Source organism: Ostrinia furnacalis, unplaced genomic scaffold, assembly GCF_004193835.3.
Source record: "Ostrinia furnacalis isolate ACB-3 unplaced genomic scaffold, ASM419383v2 OfSCF0216, whole genome shotgun sequence".
Taxonomy (NCBI): domain Eukaryota; kingdom Metazoa; phylum Arthropoda; class Insecta; order Lepidoptera; family Crambidae; genus Ostrinia; species Ostrinia furnacalis.
This window is the reverse complement of record NW_021130455.1, coordinates 360,255-373,829: the sequence shown is the minus strand read 5'-3', so window position 1 is coordinate 373,829 and position 13,575 is coordinate 360,255. Positions and strand designations below refer to the sequence as shown.

The 13,575-nt window shown below is 36.7% G+C and overlaps 1 protein-coding gene across 1 annotated transcript in view; it reads right to left on the bottom strand.

Moving 5' to 3' along the window:
- Nucleotides 1–778: 778 nt before the first annotated feature.
- LOC114357380 (uncharacterized) overlaps nucleotides 779–13,575 on the bottom strand; it is a 33,656-nt gene continuing 20,859 nt past the window's right edge. Inside the window, exons 3-4 of the mRNA XM_028310981.1 lie at nucleotides 11,423–11,581; nucleotides 779–958 (exon numbers count right to left, since the gene is read on the bottom strand). Coding sequence (XP_028166782.1) covers nucleotides 779–958; nucleotides 11,423–11,581 — 339 coding nt within the window. The remainder of the gene's footprint in view (nucleotides 959–11,422; nucleotides 11,582–13,575) is intronic.

Here is a 13,575-nt window from a genome sequence, read left to right as displayed (position 1 = left end):
TCTCAAATTCTGCATGGGGGTTCCTTTTAGAACGTAGATGCTCACTAAGATTTTACGAAACTCCACCCCTAAGAGGGTTAAACGGGATCCACGCGTACGAAGCCGCTAGTTACTAATAACTGTACGCGACCAGTTTTTTGGTCAGCAGCAAGTAGTTATTACTAAAGGCGAGTTACTCTACTAAATAACTCAACCAGTGCGAACAAGGCTTTGCTTCAATCGATACTTACTCACGCGTGTTTATTATCTTGATTATCATAAACTGGACACTTTAGGAGCGGTTAGACGAGTTAGCGGATTTTCTCAAGCGCGTTTTCTCTCGTATTTCGACAAGTAATGAATGTAGATTCAAGATCTGCTTCTAGCACCTAAATTGTTGATATCGATGTATTCGACGCCCACCATAAACGGGCTGAGTCGTTTCAAGCCTTTTGGTACAAGTATTTGTTGGCGAACGAATAAATATAACAGTAGGAGGCCTACTTCGGTCTTTTGTAGACACAGGTCTACTTTGGTCTTTTGTAGGCACAGGTTGACAGATTGTACGAGTACTGTTTCACTACCTGCATTACTTATTTCAATTGTGCTTAATTTAGGCATTCTCAATGCGATATCAATCCAAATTTCCATGAACCTATTTTCAGTCAAAACTATCTATAACTGGAACTCTACCTGCCTATACTACACTTGAATTAAAGTATCCTATGGCCAAACACATTCGGTTAAGAGTCTAGCTAGGTATTTATAATTTTTCATACAAACATAAACTATGTACTCCCTAATAAAAGTTCACAGGTTGGAAAATTTTGAAGATGATGAAAGAACTTACCACCAGCTCCGCGAACTTGGCGTCCAACTCGTCCTGGGGCGGCATGGGGTGCGTGGGGGTGACGGCTTGTAAGGCCAGACCCCCCTCGCCCCCCACCACGCAATACGTGATTTCGGGAGGCTCGTCATTCTGGAACAACGTAATAATAAGATTAGTATTGCTGACGATGAAGTTTGTACACTAATATTATAAAGAGGAAAGATTTGTTGTGCAGTTGTGTTGAATAGGATACTAAACTACTGGACCAATTTAAAAAATTCTCTCACCAATAGAATTCTACATTATCATTGATGAATTTACCCTATAGAATATGGAATGACAGACCGAAATTAACGGAGGCGGAGCTGCGGGCCAAAGCTGGTGCATACGATATACCTAATAGAGATCTAGAAGAATCTATATCATCAGCACAATGAACACGCGAAATATCGGTACTTTTATAAAGTTTGCCAGAGTTATTGAAGATGATTTTTAGGATCAGCACAGGCCATCTTGAACGCAATAAATAACCTTTGTTCGGTATAGGACAGATTCTGGGATTGGACAGATTCGTGGATTCGGCAGATACTGGATTGGACGGATTCGTGGATTCGGCAGATTCTGTGATTCGACGGATTAGCTATATGACAGAAAATGAACAGTCGTGCTCAAAAAGATTATGTGTAAAAAGTAAAATCCATCTTACTAATAATAAGTATTAAAATGTGAAACTTTGTAATGTTGTGAGTTAGGGTGTTTATTTCCCAATCACGTTTCAAATGCTAAATGGATTTAGCACACTGACAGAGTTTATCCTGTATGAACACAAAAGTTAAAAAATGAACCTAAAAGATAAAAACAAGCCTTATAGTGTTCACAAATGCAGTCGGAGGCTGTAGATTTTAACCAATGTTTTTATTTATTTATTTATTAGGGACATCAACAGCTTACAGATTTCAATGTAACATTAGACACTTAACACTATGGAAAGCCAATAACAGATATCCACGCAGTAGCTTAGTTTAAATTATATCTGTGTACAGTATCCGTTTAGACACGTCTTATTTATTTATTGAAATTTATTTGTCACATATCGTCATACATTATAGCCTATATGTTAATGTGAGTTATAAACAATAATACTGTAAAGTTTCAACAAAATCTGTTCAGTACTTTTTTCGTGAAAGAGTAACAAACATCCAGACATCTACACAAACTTTCGCATTTATAATTTAACTAAATTCTTTAACTAAAAGTGGGTTTTATTTTATTTTTTATTTACACCTGTACTTCTGTCGTATAGCTAATCCGTCGAATCACAGAATCTGCCGAATCCACGAATCCGTCCAATCCAGTATGTGCCGAATCCACGAATCTGTCCAATCCCAGAATCTGTCCTATACCGAACAAAGGATAAATAATTTCTACATAATCCTATCAACAAATAATATGCGAATACAGCGCATAACAAAAGATTATCCTAGCAAAAGAAAAAATCTCTAGATAGCGCTTACGTGATGAGAATGCAATTAGATCATGCTATAAATTCTAATAATAATACCTACTACTAGTTTCATTAAAGATAATAATCACGATCGAGAATTGGAGATTATGCAATTAAAAACAGGTTCAATGGACATCACAACCTGGTGTATTAAATGCAGACTTCAATTTCTTTTATTTTTAAATTTCAAATAAGATTTACTCATATTTTACACTTAAAATGGAACCATTTAAAATGAACTGAAAAGATAAATCAACGCGTGCAGAATTTGGCTGCAATAAATAAGGCTACATGACGGACGCGGTAAAAATTGCAATTTAAATCCCAGAAATACCGACGAGGAAGAAGCAAGTAGTTGCCATAAAGAGAACGCAAATATCACAAATAAGGAAAGCGACAGGCGAGGCAAAAACCTTTTATACAAAGCTTACATTTGCAATTGTAATTCTTGATAACGCTCGAAACATAAACATTCGATTCAGATTACATGTGAGATAATCGCGATCGGAGCATCATCGTTATTATTGCAGGTATTCAATACATTACGCAACCCGTCTTCAGACTGTAAATAATAAGTGTAAGTTGTACAAAGAACGCTAACTAACGTTGTGCTAGAACCACATAATATAAAAACGTTCTGACAATATAGGTAAAATTGGTGTAATATATTTTCGACTTATTATTACAACTGCACGCAGGAAGATTTAATGAATGCTAGGTACTGACAACGCCACTCTTGTAGCGAAATTTTGGGCTGGCACTGTATAGGTTTGTTGTTGACACGACAAGAAGAAGAAGAAGATGAAATATTTTATACGAATTTTAGAAACAGTGGATTTTCATTTTTGGAATCTTATTTAGGAAGGGTATAATTTGCAAATATGTATAAACTAAGAGTCCACATTACATTATTTTTGGACGTTTATGACAGGAAGACTTAATAACTGGTCGTAAAGCAATATGCACCTAATAAAGTGCAAAAAAGAAAAACTACCCCGATGCATCACGATCCTTCATTGTTATGAGTCACAATTCAGTTTCGGTGCGCGGGCGCCGGCCGCGACTGTGTTCTTTGAACTGTCAGGCGTCGCTAACCCATTGAGATGGCAGGGTTGACAAGATTCATACAAGAGAAAAATACAAGTTATTTGCGCTTGTTCCCAACGAGCCACACCCAATCGAGTAATTTTCATCATTATCATCATCATCATAACCTGCCATTCCTTGCCCCAATCCTAATAACAACTTAGCTTTCTGCTTTTGGGGTTTCGGTGCATATTACGTCATTGTTGTGTTAATAATATCGCTGTTTTTATCCACAACGAGAAAACTCTTGAGCTGCATCTCACCTAATGGAAAGTGATGATCAGGCCGATAATTCTCTGTTATCTGAGAGAAAATTATAAGAGTATCCTTGAAAAGCTGCAGCAAAGCCTGTATATGGATCTCAAGAATACAACGAGAAATAACAGAAATCATGGCAGAATAACAACTAAACGAGTAAGGATCTGGCAGGAAGAAAGTGTTATAGTATTAACTTGTTTAACAAAGGAACAAATATGTGTCTTGACTGGGGCTTATCAAACAGTTGGTGCGAGTAAACATCTTAATGACATAGAGCTCGTAAAACGCTAACGATGTTTATGATGGAAATAAATATTTAATATTTATGACTCGATACAAAATTGTATTTTATTCCTTCTTGAGATCAGTTAAATGGAAACTTAAATTATTGCAAATTCAAATGTAACGTAAGGTTCAGACAAGACTTAGAACAAATACCAGAAATAACATCAGATAAATAAATTCCATGCCTATTGGTAGTACTAACTAACCGATTGAAATTGTGTTATTTTGATAACTATGGCCAGCGAAACTAAAAGTCATGATAATAATAGAACCATGATGGCCATGATAATATAAAGGCACAATGATTTGAGAACGAACCAAAGCAACAATTGTCTGCTATTTTGGTAAACGTTGACCAAGGGTATGGAAGACAACTTTAGTGTACCTGTCATTTTGGTAAACATTTGCCAAGGGTATAGGTAGGTACACAGATAACTTTACTGAATATATTCCTTAAAATACCCTTGATTTGCCTTTTATCAGATGCTTTGTGAAAAGTGATAACCCTGGCAACTCTTAAAGAACAAGCGCCAGTATTTTCGTCCGTGACATCACCGTCGCAGACGAGCTAACAATTTCATTTACGACGCTAAGGGCGATGTTATTAGTAACATTAATATTTACAAATCACACTGCAGGCGAGTGAGCACTGTGAGTAGTTGTGCACACATACCCTGACGTTCCTGGGAAAACGCATGGGCAATCATAAATAAAACATTCACATAAAAGGATTTCATTGAGCTAGCTGAGCTTTGATGAAACAAAATAGTATTGTTTATAACTCACGTCACGATTTCTTTCATTTCTTTTCGAAGAATTTTGCCAATGAATAATGAATATACATAAAAGAAGATAACAAAATCTTGAATCCACGTTATTATGATTTTTTAAACACAAAAACATAATATGGCATAATAAAATCAAGAAATAAAAGTTGAAAGCAGGCACGTGTTTCGGGCTACGTGTGGTGTAACTTTCCACAGTTGCTCATCACTATATCAGAGGGAGGCCTTTAGACGTTTTTAGTATCATCACTGCAATATTAGGTATGGTCGAAGACTGCATAGTGCACCAAGAGTTTCTATTGCATATCCACAAATAAAGTAACAACTCTAGAAAGCACCACAAGGAATCCTAAACTATGTGTTAATGATAGATCGCCCGGTGCTTTGTCCTGCTGGAAGCTCTTCTGGAAGGACTGGTCTTTTGTTCTAAACGTCCTGCCAGAAGATTATCGCAAGTCCTGCCCGCAGTACGCAATTTGTACGTGTTTGCTTGCTGGTCCTTCCAGCAGTACGGTGACCTTCAAATTTGAACTCATCCTCACCAGAAGTAGTAAACACTTGGTTAGTGTTTATTAAATAAAAAGTCATGTCGTAGAATCATTTTGTTTAACCAGTATTTTACTTTTCTTAATATATTATAAACTTGTTTATCTTCTTTCAACTTAACTAATAGGAACTATAATAAGGAACTTTAAATTAATTACTTTGGTACGTCACTTTGTATTAGAAATTACACCTATCACTTACAAATACACTACAAATTAAAAACAAAAACAAGAAATAAATTATAAATGTTTGATTAGGCTGGAATACTTCACATTCATTATAATATTATCGCCAAAATGTTGCCGACTCCACGCCCGGCGCGTCAAAATGTGTCGCGCGAGCGCGAACGCGCTGCCCCCGTGTATACTCGTGCGCCATCGGGCTCCGACTAACGGTTAGTCGCGTTTTTCGATCTTGGGCACTATTGGGTGAAAGAGAGAGAAACACTCTATTTTTTCGTGTAAATTTGAAATTTGTACAATGTATACTTACGAAACTGTAATCTTTTAATTTTGCGTCCTACCGGAAGTACTTTAAGTCCTGCTGGCAGGACTCCGGGCGATCTATCATTAAGCCCACGGTCCATCCTACTGACTGATGAACTTACAGTTTGCTTCACCTTCCGCCGCCTCTTCAACGAGAAGTAACTCTTATCCGATTTCTTTGCACCTGCACTCATGTTTTTGTACACAGCGTATGCGTACGCGCACCCGAACGTACAATTTTATTACTGGTCAGCAGTCGGTGTGTGACCCCACGTGACTAATATGACACTCCGGCCGGTAAACTGTCCCGAACAGGGCGAGTGCATCTCGCCGTCTGAACCGTAATTACTTCCGACCTTTATCGAATAGTATTGTCTCGTTCTAGTATTAATAATAAAACATTTCATTCGCTGCCGATGAGCAAAGGGTCAATAAGTAAGCAATTATCGTTACCGAAGAATGTTCTCAAACTTAAAGACAGATCATCGTTATTGAATTTACCTAACCATTTAGATAATTCTTTATCTTAGTTGCAAGAATAACTCTTAGATTAAAGTTCGTAACTTAAATTGTTATTAAGGCAATTTTCTGTTATCTGGTTTGATACAATAAGCTTATTTAACATTATCAGATCTTATGGTACTTTTTTCTAAACCTTCAACTTTTAAAGTGCCCTTTAACCTTTAAAGAATAGCTGATCTGTTTTTAAATGGGCATACAATTGTCCTAACTATGTCGAAATGTTTGGAGATAACAAAAAGATCTTCTTAACTGTTCCAATTGTCTGACTGACGTGCAGTTCTGATCACGCATCTGTTAATTCAATTATTGTTGACCCAACACTCATTCACGACGGCTACGTCAATGGTAGCATTCAAAACGCCAATCAGTGCGTTTATTTCACCAATTTGATAAACAGCCTGCCAATCAAAATTTTATCAAACAAACGCTTTGATAACATCACAAATAGTATTTTCCTATACCTGTCAGAACTTGGCATTGACCATGACAGTATACATTTTTAAAATCACAATGTTTCCTTCACAATAAAGTCACGACAACGGTAGCGAATCGGATGAGATGGCAGAGTCCGATAAAAGGCAATAACTTGTTAAAAAGTGATTTAACAAAAAATCGGGCGAAACGAGTTTTTGAATTGCTCGGCTCTTAAATTAAAGTGCAATTTGGTAAAAGTTACAAATATGGCGTGATCGCTTTTGGTCGGAATTGTTCATGCAGGGCTACTTACGGAAAGTTTTCTTTGAGAAAGAATACTAATATTTTTAGAAGTACTACAGATCGCCCTAAGATTTTTCCAAATTTTCAGCAGTTATTACCTCTATTCCAGGTATTAAATTGAGTTTGCGTGTATAAAATTCAAAACCTTTGAGAATAAGATAGTTAAATAACCTAATTAAAATTCAAAATGGCATAGATATTANAAGAGTCTCACGCTAAAGAATTGAATAAATAAAGAGCATTCACAATATTTCGCCAATGTATAACAAGCCTTATGGCCTTACTATTTCGTTACTACCGTTTCGTTACGTACATTTTTTTTGAGAAATACTCATTAACTAGAGGCTAGTAGAACATATTGGATTTTGGGTGCCCAATTTGTTTTGTTTGTCTCGAAACTAGAACAACTTGATAGTTATTTCAGCTTAGGGGTGTCTAGTATTTTTGTTGCTCTCGGAACTAGAACTCGATCTTTATTTAATTTAGGGGTGCTTAGCTTTTTTGTTAGCCTTAGTAAATTGACATCCCTGCATCTGTGAATTATTCGCGTCGATGCGCGGGCTCACGTGTCCCGAAAATCGCATCTCTCGTGGTCGTTGATAAATATTTATTGGCTGACCGACATATTGGATGCTCGCCGCTTTCCAAAGCGGACCGGTCTTTGTTAGAACCTGCAGGGCTGGCCCTGAAACCTATTGTGCTTACAGTTATTTGAGTTAGATGGATGCTTCTAGTAACCATGTAATCCGCTTGCCAGTTTAATGGTACGGGGTACCTCTTTCCAATCTGAACTTAAAGCAAAATTCTCTTAAGGTAGATTTCATAATTCCAAACTAAAGGTTAAGGGTCCATAATTTGGAATTTCCTTCAGAAAATATACCTTTCCGTTAAAAGTAATAAATAATATAATCTCAAAACAATATAAGGAAAACCACAGATGTCACTCAACTACAAATAATAATAGATAACAAGCCTAGAGTTAATTTACTAAGCAACTAATTACCTGCCGCTTAACACGTTGGTGACGCGATAGGAATTGATAAACGAGGAATAACACATTCGCCAAAGTCATGAATAGTCAAAGAACTGATATAATTGCTGATGGCCATAGTGAATCGTGTGCTATTGTGAATATTCCGTCCGCGTTCTAGTAGCTAGAGAAAGAACAGCCAGTACAATTTAAGCTAGAAATGGGACATAATTGAAGACCAACGAGATGATGAACTCGATAATTGGATCTTTGGTTAATTGACCGATCTTTCGGAAAGTTTACACTATACTGATACAAACGTTGCAGTTTTGAAAATTCTTGCATTATTTAAGCAAGCTTTTATTATTTAAGTTCTAAAAATCCATGCAAAATAAAGTACATAATATTTTTTTTATTGAGTAACCTGTCTGTCTTAGTTATACTGTGTTTATTGTACTGATGGATCACGAACAGTAGGTCACTAATACGGAACTAATGGCGATTTTATGGTCACTATGAATACTAACTATTCAACGCTTATCAAACACCACTTAACATTTAAGATGCGCTTTAAATATCAGAAATTGATCGCATAATTCCCTAACGACATGATTATCATAAAACACTTGATAGAGAGTGTTGTAATCGAGAAATGTTGGTAGAATTGAAATATTTAATGACAGACCCTCAGGGAAATTGACACATTGACAACCGCAGTAAATGCTGCTATTTTCCTTGCATAATACACAACTTTGGCTACTTAACAGGCATTTAGAAATCTTTAATATTGCATTTAGCTCTTGCATAGCATGTTGTAAACGTAAATGATTGGATTAAAACTAAAATTGATTTATAACTAGCTAAGGATGAAATATTGAGAATTTAGAACCTAATGACGGCATCACGTAGTATTCGAAAACTCATATTCATCGAATGAATTAATAACGATGTTTCAAACGTACCTATAATTACGAGTCGATCAGAGCCCGATGCAATCAAAAGCTGATCATCAATCATTAAGGAGGTTTCCTAATAGAAAGTACAATTCACCAGAACAGTGTAATCTCTCCGACCTCTGCCCCGGCAATATTGATATCCTTATTAGCTAATTTGAATAAGTCGCTTGTTTTGTCGAAAGGTCAAGTCCATTGGCACCTTGTTGTCGTCTGCGAATTTGTAAGGTAAGTCAACAACAGGTTCGACAGTTTACTGGAGTTTATTGTGCGAATACTTGGAACCGAATTTTTACTTTCCATTTTATTCATTTAGCTTTAGGGAAATTTGAACTTTAGAGGAATCAAATGAAAATAACAACTGGGTAGTAGGTAATGATACAAATATTGGCATTAGTTATAGAGCACAATTTATTACACAACAAAATATCTGTAATATAAATAGGCAGTTCAAACTATCGCCATTAAAAGTAGAATCCGATAAAAGAGCAGGAACTGATGAACCGAATTCTACATTACTTTCACCATTTACAAACTTGTTAATTGCTCGCGTATGCATTTGCTGCGAAGTTGGTGAGAAAATGATGCGTGAGGCGAACAGTTTTACTGTCGTTCAGAAAAGAAAAGTCAAATATCGTGTAGTTGATCTAGATTCATATGAAAACGTAGATCATTGAAAACTTTTATTAGATTTCTCAAACCTTGCACTTTTTTATTGACTGTACTGTAAGTTTTTTGATTGCTTTAAAAATTTACCTAATTAATCTTAAAATCAATTTTAAACGCCCAAATGATAGATGGACGCAAATTACTCCGTGGGTGGTATAAAATTGTGGAAGTGAAAACTTTCGGGCATATTTTCGAGTTGAGTAATAATAATTTTAGTTATTAATTATAGTGTTAGGAAACGTCCCATGATTAATCAAAGCCCTTGGCCGAAGCCAGTGTAGTGGAGAAAGTAGCATGCGCTGATATCGTGTGATCAGGCCGTACGCGATATTCGGTGTCACTTTACTTGATTGAATGCGATACGTCACGGAACGATGCACTTGAGAATATCATAGAGCGGTATACTTGCCAAGGTCAAGGGATATCTTGAATGAAGGAAAATATCTCGAATTTTCGCAAGCAACGAAGTCGTGACCACGAATTTGATAGAAATCGTTTTGGCCAATTGAATAATGATTTACACGAATTCCACTTTGTCTAAAATCTTGTAACACATAATTCCAGGATAAATAAAATGCAACAATGCTTGGTGATAGTTATAAGGAAAATATGTAAGGTGAGTAATAAACAAGTGCAACTGCAAATACCTACTTACCAACAGAAGATAAGATAACTTGAACGATAACCGCCTCAGACAATGTTGCTATTTTTAAATGATTTCTGAGAATCTGGCTTAAAATTACAAACATAAAGAAGAGTTTGTCGAGGTGGTATTATTTTCCCTAATAATAAATAACTCAATGATATTACATCATTTCTGGGAAAATGTGCTGTTGTATTTTTAAATAAAACAGAAGTGCCTCTACGACATAGAATAAAACTCAAGTTTGTTCTACAAGGTTCAAGATTTCACGTCATAAACCTTCTTGTCCAAATGTCCATATCGCACTAGAATATCTCCTCAACCCCATAATTATTATCTAGCCATAACAATTCACGGGGAGAAGCCAATTTTACCGAATAAAATGTTTGCTTTCTATTTTCACCGACCCACCGCAGGAATGATTGAACTCAAGTTTTCAGTTGAGGTCAGGCATTTCACTTTTGACGTACAGCCTTAGGTTTAAGGCCATCGGGCAAATTGTTTACAAAGGCTAAGCGATTTTATTGTTCTATGGCAAGTTTGTTTATCGTTTTCTAAACGTTTGGAGCCATGCCGTTAACCTCACGTTTGGGCTTAACTGAAGTCGGTGGTTTCTCTGTAAGCTTTTGCCGCGAAACGTGTACCTACTTGTACTAAATAGACCAAAACTACTGTTAGCGATACTTACCAAATTTCGAATTCAGAGGAAAGTTTTTTTTTGGAGTTAAAATGCTCAAATCGGTAGCTGATTTTGGAAAAGTTTTATCTAGTCAGCTGACGTAGATGCTCAAGCAATTTAACTGCATTGAAGGCTTGGGTTGGCTATTATGTTATGTCCCCTATTGCTGCTCGTGCCTTAAAGGTAAGTATAGACTAGAGCATTTCTATGTAATGTAACATTCTTGCGAATGCTACAATACAGGTAAAATGTTTGAGATTTGGTTCGTGACTGGGTGATACACTAGACATTTCATAGACCAGCTCGTTGCCCTTTGTTCTGTTACATGTAAATGCTCTAATCTATACTCACCTTAAGAGGCTGCACAGATCTAGACACATTTTGTGTACAGTTGCTTCCACTTGACACCATACAACGACTATTTTTTTTATGGTGTGTCATAGTACTCGTAGCATCGGTAACAGAGTGTCTACATTAGCGCAGTCCCTAGATGTAATGCTGAAGTATCTCACCTGCAAGCAAGGGCAGAGCGGCCACCGGCGCCGGAGCGCATGCGGCATTTTCTTGCGGGGCGGCTCGGGCTCCGCGGGGGGCTCCCCGCACGCCCAGCGCACGAGGCGCGCGCGCGCCGCCTCCGCCGCCTCCAGACCGCGGGACCACGACGGTAGCCCCTGTGGACAAACAACACAATTATTTATTGCCATACTCATTAATACAGCCCATCTTACTTGTACTATAACAATCGTAAAGAGTCTGTCAAACGCCATACAAAAATACCGGTTATGCTTATTGTTACGGTTAAAGTAAGATTATGCAACTCAGCCTTAGTGTCATCAACTTGGCCTTCACTGTTCAAGTTTTTACTAATTTAGAATTGAAGACGAATAAAGAATTAATTGGCTTTGAATTTGAAGATCCACCATAAGATTATTTTACTCTTACAAAGCCGTATTTGTCAGAAAAGGACTGACGACAGTATCATTTTGAGAATTCTCATTGTAATTCTGTGACTTGTCTACCTATTCCCGTATTGACCATAAATCTCAATACATTTTTTTTAAAGTGAGACTGTTTGCTTTTTCGAAGGAATTGATTTCCTTTTTAGTTTTTCAAGACAATTTGTGTTAAAACACTATTTATCGATCTACTTATGGTTTTACAGGAAAACCAATTTTATAACTTGAGAAAGTGTAAATAATTGTGAAAGTTTATTCAAATTAAGTAAAACCATGAAGACCTGCTGCAACTTATCATCCTAAAAAGGCTAAACTCGGTATCATGTAACTTTCAATTTACTCCAATAAATCAGGAAACGAACTAGGTAATCAGGCTATTAAAATGCGAACATTTTTACGACCGATATCATCAATCGAGTGTATGCATATAAAATTATGTAAGTCATAGATCATTCGCACCTTAGCAAGTCCATAGCTTGAAGAATCAAAACAAACCTATTAAATCTGTTCTCTTTACATAACAGTACTCAACACATTCTGTATCTACTGTTGACTGTTCCCAGTAATATTAAAATTAAAGTCGTAGCACCTTCCAAAGTAGATCAGATTGCAAATGCAACAGAAGCCGAAACAATCGTTAAGCATGCAATGCACTGAGATGAAGATAATATCAGTCAAGGACACGCGTAACAACCGTAACATTGTAAACACGCGATTTTATAAACGGAACGGTGACGCAACGTAACGGAACATCTTGACGCCTCCGCTAACGGTTATCTGACGGTAAGAGTGAGCCCGTATTACGAATACAGGCTTGTGTTTAGTCGTAGGTGTTAGTAGTACCCCTATTGTCGTAATCTTATTACTAAACAGGGTTCAAGGACACTGCTGAGCCTGAAATATTTGGCATGGCTACAGAACTTGATCACACACAAGAAAATCAGTTAAGTATGTACCTAGGTAATTTGTGGGAAAAGGAGACAGTTCCAGGCAAAATAGTGAATTGTAATGATAAAAATATGCATTATTTAAACAATCTTAAGGAATCAACTGAACTCTGATTTAATCTAATGATCGTTATGAGAAAAATTCAAGCGTGTATGAGAAAAATTCAAGCGTGTGGGTATACGGGCCTAGACGATCTTAACGCGGATAACGGATAGTCGCATACAAACAAACGGAATAAACAGATATGATGCTGGAAAAGCGAAAACATTTGATTACTTTCTTGCAGCCGGAGCTGACGCAACTACCAAGGAAGTTCGCTAGTTACGTTGGGATTTTTTTATGTAAAGCACAAGCATAGGGAACTGGAATAAATACAATACGTTAATACTGCCATTAACACGAAACTGTTTTCGTATTGAATAATGTTATTGGGTAAGACGATATAAATATGTATTTGAAAACGTTACATCATTTTGATGCTAACGATGAGAACCATCTGTGTCACATGTTTAAAAATCGTTTAGATTACATAAAACATTTAAATGTAGTTCAAAAAATTGGCGAATGAATTTATTACTATTAAATAACCATTTCGTATTTATGACCCAAATTCTACCGGGTTTAATTTATGCACACCCGTGGAACGATGATTAGGCCTGATAGCTGGCTCCATTTCAACACAAGGCATCAGCCCGCCACTATTGTTCACTTGAACTTTTGCTTCGACATTTACTGAACTGTTGCGACTCAGATCCAAATGG